A 13528-nucleotide genomic window follows, 5' to 3' on the forward strand; every position below is an offset into this window, starting at 1 on the left:
GCAGCGAGAGATGTTTAGGGAAAAAAAATCTGTCCAAATATAATTTGTGATAAATTGCTTAATCAGCTTACCATACAGCTGCTAGCACCTTCCCGCAAAATTAATCATAACAATAATAAAAAAACGGACAAAGCCTCATTAATCTATTAATTACGCAGAAAAAAAAAAGAGTACAAAATGGGACAAAATAAAATTTAATATTCACAAACCTACCACTAGTAACAACTACGAGATGATCATGCAGTTCAGAAAGCAAGATTTATAGATTAAAAAAAGGCAAAGCAAAAAAATAAATAAAAAAGGGACGAGATGGAAAAATAATGATCATACAAAGATAAAGTGACAATAAAACTATAAACCAGGGTTGCTTCCAACAATGATATGGTGCCAAAATACAAATTTAACTCACAATATGCATTCTTCTTTCAATTCTTATTCAGACTAAAACAATTCATGCCTGCTTATCTTAGCATTACATTTCTATTTTTGCATTTCATGTGTATATAGGCCATTTTCAACATTTATATACAACATAATTTTGTACATTTATAAATTATATATTAAGAATGTCTTGTTTTAGTCTTTCAATTTGCTGATAAAATGCAATGTAAATTTCCCTGCAGAGACCTAATTTGTTTGAATTCTATTTAAAAAATGAGACATAAAATAAACATCAATTCAAATTAAATTTATATAGACAAAAGACTGCACGGATCAATACAAAAGAATAAAAGGGAACACAATATTTTTACACGACATATTTATTTTATGTCTAACATGTAACAAAATGAACACAGAAGCCTTGAACCAGTATGAAATGAAACTCATTATTGCAGCTTTGAAAAATAGTACTGGTAATTTACATTGAAAACCAATCATGTAATAATACAGAACAGCTGTTTTTTGGTATCTTCTGCAATGGGAAAGCCTCAACAAACATCATTTATTCATTCACTACGTGCACAATTCCACAATATTCAAATGTTTGACCCATGCAACAGATATAAGGAATAGATTAGATGCTTAAAAATGCAATTTAGATCAATTTTCAAACAAAACTTGTCATCTGCTGACATGTTGTCACATGCAACATTTCTAATCTTTTTAGATTTATGCTAGCATCACAATTCATGTTTCTAATAAACGTTTACTTTTTGAACTCTGTTGCTTTTTATTTGACGATGTGACTAAAAAGCTGCTCTTGCTTAGCTTGGATGTCTTGAGTTATATTTATCTCTTGTAAACCTCTCTAAGGAATGTCAAAGTGAAGGTCTGATTTCACAGATCTGTCACCCTCCTTGCAGGTTGCTGCAGCCGAGTCAGCGCAGCTTTAAAACACTGTGGGTCCGAGCAATGCCGATATGAAGTTATAGAAGTATCAACAAAAGCACACAAATGCCTGAACTCAGCACACAGACAAGTCATTTACTCCAAATACTTCACAGAATCTTGTTGGACTTGTGTGACAATTTCACATTTCAAATACTGTGTTTATTATTTTGAAAAAAACATAAATAAAAGGAAATGAGCACAGCAATAAACTCACTAAATGCAATTCTACGGATGATAGTTTTATTTTAAAAAAAAATGTTATTTGGTTGGGAGTGCAAAGATTTGCAAGGATAAAAATGCCAACTGTAGTGAAATCTATGAAAAAAAATCAGAAGCCAGTTTTCATACAGTTTAACGTGTTACATTATTACACTGTTATGTAGCAAACTGATGGGCAAATGTTTAAAGAAATGTGTTTTTTTTCTTGTTATAAACAGAAAATGTCACTTAATATTTATTTTACTTTCAAATTTTAACCACATTAATTCTGACAGAACTCCACAGCTAAAACATTGCCAATCCACTTCATAACCAAGCCAATAAGCAATAAATGCAAAAATGTTATGATAAACAACAAGAAGTATAAACAGAAAGGGTCCTCTATTTCAGTAATACGGCCTCCGTGGATTATTCTGTAAAGAAACAGCAGTAGATTAAATTAAGATAAAACAAGACAATTGACCAGGTCTGATTAGCCAAATATGAAGGGTTAATTTTTTGCAATTAAAAATGTATAACTCTTTAAATAATTAAATAATGTAAATATAATTTTACATGCAATTTCAAATCAGCAAAATAAAGCAAGTTAGTGACAAATTATATCCATTAAAATAAATAAACAAGAGAAAGCATAAAATATGTTACCAGTGGGTTTGGCCTGAAGCGGTAAGCAAGCATCATCCTCTTTCTAAAAGCATCGTACTCATCGTCACCTTTTGAAAGTTCAGCTGGACGGTCGATTCCTATCCCCGCCCCGTTCACAGGTGTCGTTCCTCTAAAGGGCGACAGAGAGGCACATTCGTTTAATACCTTCTCGTTTTGTCTGTTAGACTAAAAACAAGCAAAAACAAATGTCTGGAAAACCAACACTAGATTTATAGAAAAAAAGCTCCAAAGCATCAAAACAAATATAAAATTATACATTCTTAAATTCAAATCAGTTTATTTATAAAGTGTCACGCCACAACAGAAGTTGTCTCAGAGCACTGTACAAAAGCATTCACATACATTATAAAAGCCAATTAGTAAAAGTTCTTTATCTAAGGAAGCCAGCAGACCACAATGAATCTTTTGTTTGTTGCAGTCTCCAACCCTGAGCAAGCACAAAGGCAACAGTGGAAAGGAAAAACTCCCTTTAAATCCCCTTAAATGGATTATTAAATTCACTTTTAGTTATCTGCTGCTAACCTACTTTCAGTTTTATTTCATGGTTTTATCTGCTTCAAGTGGTCAAAATGGCTGGTGTGACAAGACCTATTCAAATGTAAACAGACAGTAACATAATTTATCTGCTAACATTTGCTCTGGCTTCATTCCTACAATAATGTAAAGTGGTGATCAACATTTTAAGTAACTTTAGCTCATGCTGAACTTAAAATAGGTGATTTGTTTGTACACTGTATATCTCCAATTTACTGAGTACTACGGTAACATATTGCTTCTTGCATTTTTTCTTAAATAATTCAATTTTCTTGTACTAAATAACAACAAAAAAAAATTAAATAAAAACACATGTACCACAGTGATTTCAGTCATAGGTGGAAACTAGTGATGATAAAGTCATACTTGTTGACAGGGTCTTTGATTCCCTGTCCTTCACTGCCGAGGCCTTCCCCTTCCTTCCAGCCCATTTTCATTAGCATTTGGAAACCAAGATTCTCCACCGTCAACTTAAACTCTTTGTACTCAGAGTAGTCAGGGTCCCGACCTTCCTGCAAGTCCAGAACACAAAGTTATACAAGAGTGCTAATCATACTACTGGGTTTTAAAACTATGCACTGCTTCCTGTCTACTAAGCAGACTTCACAAATCATTTTTGGTAAGGGCAGAGAAATGATAAAAAACATGTCACATAAGCAGGGTAAGACAAATATATTTAGCAAATGATCATAGATGAGGGAAGATTTTCCTCACATTTGTAAGGAACATATGACAAAGACTGTCATGAATATGTTTATTAGATTTAACATGCTTAAGTACAGCCTGGAAAATGCACAAGTGAGGCAAAAAAAATCTCTTTATTTACACATTCCTAAATCCTATACAGTTTTGCATTTAATAACATCCAGTTATTGTGCGACTGCTGACTCTCCACTGATGTCTGATCACTCTGGCGCTGAAATATCAACATCTTTACTGAAAAATGACGTTAGCCATTTTAAAATTTGAAGTCTTAAGAGAATACAAAAAGGGGTTTGAAAGCAAAGGAGAAATGTAATCATTTGTCAAATAAAGAAGCGATAGTTATGGTCTCCTGTGGGGATTCACCGTGAAAAGCAAAAAGAGAATTTGCTGGGAAAATGTCCGAACGAGCTACAACTAAAATGCCCCTGATGTGGATAAACAGCTAAAGAATCAGTGATTACAATCATGTTTAGACATTTCTAACTAACCGTAGTTCAAGTAAACTGTTTCTCTTAAAAATACATTGAACTATAAATGTATGAAATATTTTTACTCTAGATGCATTTCATCAGACCTAACAGATTATATCCAGTCAAGCTAAAAAACAAAAATACAGGGAAAACTAACTTTGAGTGCCTTAAACGTCTCCATGAACTTGTCCAGTTCTTCAGGGGGAAGGAAGTCACCAATAAAATGTTTCCCTTTGCCCAGCTCTGTCAGAGATTCAGCCCACTCTGCAAATGTACAAAAAACCAAACAAAAACAATCTTACAACAAGGATTATGTCTCAAATCACAACAACATGACTATGTCAACATCAATACACGATGGCATTAAAACTTATGTGATTAATTTAGAAAAAACATCTACTGCATACCACGCGTCTTCTCCATCTCCATCTTTCTCAGCTGATGTTCCCAGGTGCCAGCTCGCTCGTCCACTTCCTCATCACTGTCATATTCATGCTGGTGATCTCTAATGGCTTTCTCCCATAACTTCTGCATATCTGCCATGGCTCGCTTGTGCGTCATAATCATCTCATACATCTCTTGCATCTGTGTGGGGGAAAAAAACAACAACATGTATTATGTCCTAACAAGTTTGAGGTGTAAATGATTTTCTAAGAGAGAAATAAAATGTTCTGGATGACAAAATGGAGCAGTGTAACGCTTGTGATTTTCTACCTCTTGTTGCTCTTTGATTTGTTTTTTCTGATCCTCAGATAGTTCAGTCACTCCAACCAGCCCAAGAGGTTTTCCCTTCTTATATCCAAGACCACTGAGCTCTTGAGCTGAAAGTCAACAAAAAAATTAATAGTATGTTTTTAAATAACAAACCACATAAGAGTCACTAAAATTAATTATTCAATTGTAATTTCCAAACCATGTTGCTAGAGCAAAAAATATAAGGACTTCCTATAATGACTTGAAACCATACAAAAAAACATGTTTATATTAAATTAACATAGGTTGGGAATTATTTACAAATGACAAATGCAAACAAACGCACACATTACACAGATTAACAATTTTGCTTACCAGTGAGGGCAGGTGTGTTAGGTTCTGGAACAATAATCTCGGGAGGAATAACGATCGGGGGAATTGGCAACTGCACTTTGTCATCTTCAGACCCCCACCTACTCTTTCTTTTCCGTTTGACTGGCGGCGTTTCTGATTCCTGACTGTGAACCACTGACGAGCTGTTGAGCAGCGGAGGGGCTCCTGGTCGCTGAACATCTGTCTTGATGTCTGTTCCTGGCGGTGAAAAGTTCTGTGAAGTTGCAGCGAGGTGCTCCTGCAGTTTCTCTTTGTAGAGCTGGTAAGCTGGACTTTGATGATCATATAAAAAGCTGAAAAACAAAACAAAATTGATATGAAATCTAAAAAGTTTGACTTAAATATTTCGGCGTAACAAAGGATTATCACAGATATGATAAATGACCTGAAGGCTGGGTTTTCTTGGTTGCGCTCAACAGCAATTTCTTCCACCTCGGGGCCACCTTCTGCCACAAACTTGGCCAGATTTTCAATGATTTGCAGGGTTTCCGCATCCACTGGGGGGGAGACTTTAAGCAGCCTATTAGTACTGGGAGTCAATTCACACTACTACTGTATCGTACTCAACTGGCCCTCACACACCACCAGTCTAGAGCCATTAGGGAATAAGAGGAGGAAAGGGGAAGGAGGAGCAAGGGTGACAGGGCTGGTGAATAAGGAACTGTTTGGATGTGAGGCTTTTACTACAACAAATAAAGCAGAAGTAAAGCCATCTCTCCCCACATACAAACTGCTCACAATGTAAACTTTGTATTTGTGTGTATAACACAAGCTTTCCTAGACTTTTATAAACAGATTACAGCTGATGTAAACGTCAAAAATAAACAGGATGAAAAAAAAAAAACATGGATATCAAAGTTTACTGTATGACATGTAGCCATGTATGTTTGCAGCTTTGAAAATAAATACAAATGTGCTGTCCTGTGTCCTGACTCTTGGATCAGAAAGCCTACAATGTGGAGATTAGTTTAAAAAACGTCCACAATGAAGTCATCTTCAAAACTAGAATTAAAATGCTTACTAATTTAAATGCAACTGAATGCCATATGACACAATTTTCTGTTCAGGGAAGTAAGTTAACTGAACTCTGCCACAATACTTTAGGGAAATCCTACTAATGGACCACTATCTTTAATAATAATAATAATACAATTTACATAATGACGTAACTTGTTACCAGACTAAGCTCTAAAGAAATGTGAAACTGTGTATGGCTGCTTTTCTAAACTAATTTGTTGAGGTGAGGTTGTTAAAATTTGTTAATGTAAACAACATGGACTACAATACATGCAAGGAAATTAATCAAAGATGACTTTAAAGTCAAACTGATAATAACATGACGTTTGTGTCACATTATGGAAACTTAAACCTGACAGTACTACTCTACAATACTTCTTTATTATTGTTTTATTAGTTAAAAGAAAAAATCAGAGGCTATTAATGAGAGAAGATAATTGTAATTTTACCATTACTGGATTTATTCTCGTCTCTCTCCAAAGCATTCTTCAATTCTGCAACTTTTTTATTGTAGTAGAGGTACTCCATGCTGCTCTTGTCAAATAAAAACCTAAAGGAGAAAGATAACAGAAAAAAAGTGTGAAAATACAATAAGAAAAATAAATAAATCTGATTGAACCACAATGTCCATTAGACTTACGAGAAAACAGGATCATCTTTGTAGTCCTCCTTGGCTTTCTTCTCCAGCTCAGGTCCTCCTTCCGCTACAAAAGAGGCCATCTTGTCGATAATGAGTCTGGTGTCTGAATCCTCTGGGGGAGAGACTTTAAGCAGGCTATGAGTACAATTACTCAAAAGGCACATATGGAAAAAATGCCAGACACAAGGCAATTGTGCCACTGGAGTTTGAAGAGAACCCAATAAAATGTCCAAGCCATGACAATGTCCTAAAAAAACCTGAAAAGCACAGGCCTTGAATTACCTTTCATCTCTAAGAATTTGGAGTAATCAGGCTCCTCTTCTTCATCTTCATCATCAGTTGAACAAAACACACTTGGCCTCCGGCTGAGAACAGGATTCTTCTTGGACTGTGAAAGGCTCTTGTACTGACTAAGCATTTTGTTAACTTTAAGGGTGGGCCGCTGGCCAACAAAAACATTCTTTTTCTGCAGAGAGGTTCCTCCTGGAGATGAAGCTGAGACTGAGGGAGCCATTGTATCACTGGAAGAATCTACAACAAAAATGAAAAAGGATATGTTTTAGAAACAACTATAGTTTTACTCTTGAAATAATCTTGTTATTTTATCATTTCTAACATTTCTTCCTCAACCAAAACATACTGGAATCAAACATTATGTAAGGTAATGGAAACTCTATTGACAAGGATTTTACTTGCAGTTTCCTTATGTTTGTGTGCCTTTTTAAAGATCTTGGGCTTTAGGTACATACACATAGCACAGCTATTACTATACTGTATTTGCAAATCCATTTTTGACATAAGTCAGAATTACAAGAGCATTTATTCAAGCATTCCTCCTCTCAATTTACCAACTAAATATCACAGTATTTTTTATCAATTAAATAATGTCTTGGGAAAACACATAAAAACTTTAGAATAAGATTATACTAATTAAGAAACTAACCAGAGGTATTATTAGACTTCTGCATCTTCATGAACTGCTGTAAGAAGCTTCCGTCATTTACAAATTTATTGGAAGAATCTCCCTGTGGACTGGGCAAACTGTTGAGACCAGCAAACACAACATATGTCTAAATATACAGTGTAATAATTCATCTCAATGTTATCACAACACACAATATTTATGACTTATTACACAGATTAGACACTGTCCTTGGAAAACACACGGGTTTGTTCATATTAAATGTTTTTATATCTGTGTCATTTTCAATTTTGCATTACCTAGAAGGCACGGGCTTGCTGGTGGTCTGTGCCTTTAGTTTTGCCTGCTCTGCCATTCTGGCTTCAATCTCCTTCTTCTTTTGGGCGATCAGTTTTTCTTGACGAAGAATATTCATGTTCATCTTATTTTTCTGTATCTGGCCTGGTCTGGCCGTCCACGATCCTCCTCGCCCTATAAGAAATTTAAAAATTCAATGTTAGATTAGACAACAGTATGGATGTAGTTGAATGAAAACCACTTTACAACAGATGTATTTCTTACTATAACATCCTGATGCATGCTCATAACATTTTCCACATAACTAAGTTTACAAATAGGTTATTACTCAGTAACAACAGACAATCTTTATTTCATACACATAAATGAATGGTGAAATGTTTGGTAGGCTTTAGGCCACACAAAAATTACTCGTCTGTATTGCTCATCAGCGCTGTATTCCAATCAAAATGTATGATAATTAATAGCTACAGCCGACATTCAATGTTTTTAGTTATGGTAATAGTCTTTAAATAACATAATGTGGTTGGTACGTTGTCGAGTTAAACGAAACTACCAGATAGTTAACCCCACCAGAGCTGTTGTTTACGCCAGCAAGTGAATAGTCCACGTTCAGCTGCGACATTAGCTAGCAAGTGACAAAGCTAACTCACGTATGTAATCATTAAAGCTAACATAAATTTAGATATTGTCTGCAGTCTTCGTAAAGATGTACCTGCGCCGCTAGACTCCATGGTCGTAGCAAAGATGAATCAACACTTTAAAAACGATCGGGCCTTTAGCGCAACGATAGCGGCTAACCGACTGAACAAATGTTAGCATTACCAACAATTCCTCTTCCGGTCAAAGCCATTCACAATAAAAGCATAGTTTTAACACCTCGCACAAATACCAAAAAAAGTTCAACTACGCTGAGACTTTTTACACAATATGGTAATATATTTTGATTATTTACTCCGATAGTTTTAATGATTAAGCTCAAAATGTAACAGGTTCCATCAACCTCGCAGACACATTCAAAAATTATTTTCTCACGATAAAAAAGCCTAATCCTTAAACCAGTTCAACAAAATTTTACACTTGATTGCAAAATATTAGATACTGGAATTATTATTTTTACAGTAATGTTTTCAACTTGGCATGCACTGGGTTTCCGTTTATCTTTTTAACCCTGCCTCTTCCTGTCTCCGAAGCAAAAGTCGTGTCTTGTTTGTCCCTTGCTGCTTCCCGTCCGTACCCACCGTACTGTCCAACTGCTAGAAATGGCCGAAGCCTCTTTACGGCCCTGCCGGTATTTTTGTCACCGGTGTTCAGAAGAGATCGCTCCACGTTTACCGGTAAGAATCCTTCACCAGTGTAGTGAGAAATTACATTTCAGCTTTTTTTTAATCGTTTGAGCTCAGCGAGTCTCGTCCACATTCATTGCTGCTAAGCTAGTCGTTAAGGCAACGAACGGTGGAGTGTCGGTGTCAGTAAAGTTGTGTTGTATCGAGTTATAACCGTGTGCTTCATCAATCTAGTTTTAAGAATATTGTTACATAAGAAGCATTCAGAGCTCAACTAGATAGTTTGAGTTGTATTTGTGTGTAATGTTAACTAGTCAACTGAGGCAACAATGAATGGTATATATGACATACACAGTAGGAGTAGTCTGTCTTGTTAGGGTTTGAGTCAGTTAGGCAATTTTATTGAGCAAATATATATAATTTAGTGAGGATCCCCCCACCCCAGCCTGGTTATAGTTGCTCTATAGCATAGTGGATAATAAAAGTAATAAAATAAAGTAAAACTGGCACATCCACTTCTGTTAAACGCAATGTTGTGACAACAGCTTGCCAGCCTGACTCAGCCCTCTGTCAAGCTTTTCATGAGAAGCTTCTTGAATGTTACAGTACCTTTTACTTTAGTCAGCTGTTCACTTTCTGATGGACCTTTGTCAGAAGATTAGTTTAGTTCTCAGCTGTGTTGGAACTGAATTCAGCAGCTGGAAATAGTCACAAATTATCCTGATCTTGAATTAGTAATACTTCTCATTAAACCCTCCTAAGACAAAGGTTAGTATTGTATTTTTTTTAGCTGTTGTTGTAGAAAACATTGACATTAGACTTGAACAGATGTAAACAAAATGTCTTTCTTTGTAGGACTACACATGTCCACATTGTGAGTCTGGGTTTATTGAGGAATTGCCTGAAGAAAGAAGGTAAGGAGGGGTTAATATTCTTCTATAAATTTCATGTGTTTTGTCATTTTTCTGAGCATGTTTTGTTTTGTGGTCAAGCAGCTCTGAAAATGGGTCTGCGTCTACTTCTTCTGCCAATGACCAGAATCGCCCCACCTTCGAAGTTGGTAGCAAATCATAAACCTTTGAGAAAATGTTATCGCTGCCTGATGCATGATTTGATTTTGCCTCTTTTCTTTTCACTAGAACATGGACCACCATCACTTATTCACATTTCCCTCTGGGTACGGTCCATTTGCCCTCGGGATTTTTGATGAAAACTTTGACCTTCGAACTAGGTTAAACCCAGAGGATAACCGAGAGGCAGAAAACAGGAGAGAAAGGGAGATGGGATCACGGCAACGATACAGTGCAAGGCAACCACGGGGTCGACATCTGCCTCGACGACAGGGTACGCGCCATGATGGAGTGCCCACATTAGAGGGGTGAGACATTTTCAGCAATAGCATGTGGAAAACAAGTCGGCATGGTTCAAGTGTATCCTTTTACAATATAATTAATATATAATTAAAACAATGATATTCATTTGTGTGCCTAATATACAGAATAATGAGGTTTAGTATGTTTTAATCATTATATAGGACACTGAAGTGATTGTTGCCATCTTTTACCAAACACTCTGTAGCTCAGTTTTTTTGTGTTATTACAGGATGAGCAGTCAAGCTAACATGTACTGAGAGAGTGTGTTCAAAAAATTGATCATAGGTTTGCCCAGATTCTCTGAACTGAAAGCACCCTGAAAGTTGCCCAGAAGTAAAACCCTGAAAATCCATAATAGGCAAATAACTTAAACTTACATCAAATCTGAACGGTAAATGGACTGTATTTATATAGTGCCTTTCTACCCACCAGTAATCAAGATACTCAAAGTGCTTTACACTACAATCTGTGTCTTCATTTACTCATCCATCCATACATCCATACAGCACTCTACTACATCTCTACAAAGCTAATCTGAACAAATCATTCTACAAAGATTAATCAGTGCTTTGGATCACATTCATATACCAATGGGATAAACATCAGAGGCATTGAAGGGTTCAGTGTCTTGCCCAGGGACACTTCAACATGACTACTGGCGGAATTTAACCCCCAACTCTCCCACTGGAGGACATTCGTTCTAACCGCTCAGCCACAGCTGCCCTGAAGCATCCCTTTGATAAGTGAAATTAATTATGAAGATCAAAACTTTATCAGGATCATTTCCACTGGTTTCAAATGAAGTCATAGGTTGAGTTTTTTTTTTACAAGCCTTTAGTGAAACTTAATATTCAAAGATCTCAAAAGTTCACGTTCAAACATTTATTTTATCATACCAAGAAAATGAGCTAAACATAGGTGTGTGTCACTGAGAGTTAAGCAGCCATTTTTTTACTTTATAGAGGTAAACTACAATACATCCTGGATGTTCGTGATTCAGTAGCATATATTGTTCTACATCAGCACTCATGAAGAATGACTAGTCGTTCACAACCTCGAGGGTTTTCATTTTTATCCCTCTTGGAAAATTTGTTCCAAATAAATAAGTTAAACCACAGTGACTCCCTTTTACCACAAATTGTAACGTTGGTTTTGCCACTGCCTTTTCAACATGCGATGCAACTTGTCAGGGTCTTCTTAATATTGACATCCATCTTTTAATCTTTTATAAACATTATTCCATGGTCCCTTCATCAACACTTTAGAAGCACAGTAACACTAAGTCCTCCTAATAAATACAAAAATATGTCATTTTAAAAAGCATAGCCATTATTCTGTTTGAACAAGAATATTCATTTTACACTTTAAGTGCACATCATACCTCAGACGTTTTACATTTTATGTGTTCAAGTGCACTTCCTAAGCACCTCTGTTCATATTGCTGCAAAGAGACCAAGTGTTCAAAAATAAAATCTTGCTTTTTATTGAGAGAGCAAGGCAGCTCTTTAGATATTTGATTAGTATACTACTGTATACCAATCTCTGGGATCTTTTTTCTCCTTCAGAATCATCCAGCAGCTTGTAAATGGATTTGTAGCGCCTACAGCCATGCCAAACATTGGAATGGGACCATGGTAAGTTGAAAGTCTTGTAGGAATGGTTTTGTGTTCTTCTGCGTTAAGACTTGCAGGTTTTTCTCATTGTTTTCTTGTCTCACAGGGGTATGCTACATTCCAATCCAATGGACTACGCATGGGGGGCCAATGGGCTGGATGCCATCATTACACAAGTAAAAACAAAATGTTTATTATTTCACTTGACAGCAAGTTTGTACTTCATATTATAGATAATACAGGTGCCCTTTTTCCAACAGTGTTATATTTAGTATTATTTTGTGGCTGCATACTAACAGCAGTCTCCCTTTTTGTATGCCATTTTTTTAGTAAGTTTATCTTTTAAATAATATGATTTAATGTATAGAGCACTTAACCGGAACCACAATTAGTCATCCAACTTATACTGTATCGTTATAATGCTTTTATGTTGTTATAACAGAAAAGCATTTTTCTTAAGGACAATATTTCGGTAATCGTTCATTGTGATTGTGTTGTTTTTCATAGTTATTGACCCAGTTTGAAAACACCGGCCCCCCTCCTGCTGACAGAGAAAGAATAAAGAGTTTACCAACCATTTCCATCACACAGGAACACGTCGGTAAGTTTATCTTATAACGGCTTTTCCTTTTGACGTCTATTTTTCCATCATCGTAATGCTTTTGTTGTCATGAGGTGGCGAACGTGGCTTCACAACTTATTTAGTTTCTTAGATTAAACAGAATCAGTGTGATGCAACATTTTGTGTTCATTGGATCTGCGTGACCCTGGATCCCGTAGCATGCACAGACAGATGATGTGCCGTCTTGTGTTTGTACAGGTGCTGGTTTAGAGTGTCCTGTGTGCAAAGAGGACTACAGTGTTGATGAGAGCGTTAGGCAGCTACCATGCAATCATTTGTTTCACAATGACTGTATAGTACCATGGCTGGAGCAGGTATGTAAACCTAAACACAACTTCAGATTAAAAAAAAAATTAGATTTGTATCATTTACACCAGGCTTTGAAGCTACATAAACCTGCAGCTGTTCTTGAGTAATTCAAGTTTTTACATGGTAATGCTTTGTAACATTATAAAGCTGTTGTGTTTCAGCTAAGGATATCAAAGGTCATTCATTACAACATGCTGCAAAGAAAAATAGCTTTTATTTTTAGTCCTAACAGTCTGAGTTTTGTAGTTTGGATGTGTGTTTTGTTTAGACACTTGTTTTTTGTCCTTACGGCAGCTTAGCTTCTAATACTGATGCCAATGAAACTAGAGTAATTACATTTCCTGTAAAAATGCAGTATGAATGCTTATTGCAGAGTGATTTTTGCTGAAAGCTACTGAAGAAGCTGAAACCAGGCCGAAAAGCTTTCATCGCTACAC

At 36.1% G+C, this 13528-nt stretch overlaps 2 protein-coding genes across 2 annotated transcripts; one reads left to right on the forward strand and one right to left on the reverse strand.

The window, feature by feature from the left end:
* Positions 1-1738: 1738 nt before the first annotated feature.
* sugp1 (SURP and G patch domain containing 1) lies at positions 1739-8727 on the reverse strand. Its single transcript, XM_037681707.1, has 14 exons — positions 8604-8727; positions 7891-8062; positions 7613-7710; positions 6952-7200; positions 6670-6793; positions 6479-6579; positions 5398-5521; positions 4995-5305; positions 4641-4747; positions 4334-4511; positions 4084-4190; positions 3118-3263; positions 2197-2326; positions 1739-1964 (listed from the first exon to the last, which is right to left on the reverse strand). The coding sequence occupies exons 1-14, from the start codon at positions 8620-8622 to the stop codon at positions 1938-1940; spliced, it is 1893 nt and encodes a 630-aa protein (XP_037537635.1). The 5' UTR covers positions 8623-8727; the 3' UTR covers positions 1739-1937.
* Positions 8728-9116: 389 nt separating this feature from the next.
* LOC119414607 (E3 ubiquitin-protein ligase RNF126) lies at positions 9117-13096 on the forward strand (the record flags this gene model as incomplete). The annotated part of the gene is given in 8 exon segments (XM_037681708.1): positions 9117-9225; positions 10030-10088; positions 10170-10230; positions 10314-10552; positions 12113-12181; positions 12267-12336; positions 12668-12761; positions 12981-13096. Coding segments are annotated over 8 exon segments (783 nt in total), but the record flags the coding sequence as incomplete, so codon positions are not given.
* Between the last annotated feature and the right edge of the window lie 432 nt (positions 13097-13528).

This window comes from Nematolebias whitei, chromosome 9 (assembly GCF_014905685.2).
Source record: "Nematolebias whitei isolate Nwh7 chromosome 9, NemWhi1, whole genome shotgun sequence".
Lineage (NCBI taxonomy): Eukaryota > Metazoa > Chordata > Actinopteri > Cyprinodontiformes > Rivulidae > Nematolebias > Nematolebias whitei.

Excerpts from the sequence above, each read along its gene's own strand:
- sugp1 (XM_037681707.1), bottom strand. Across the intron at positions 7,201-7,612 it reads GAAGTCTAATAATACCTCTG|ATTCTTCCAGTGATACAATG; the intron begins GTTAGTTTCTTA and ends TTTTTGTTGTAG. Across the intron at positions 4,748-4,994 it reads TAACACACCTGCCCTCACTG|CTCAAGAGCTCAGTGGTCTT; the intron begins GTAAGCAAAATT and ends GTTGACTTTCAG.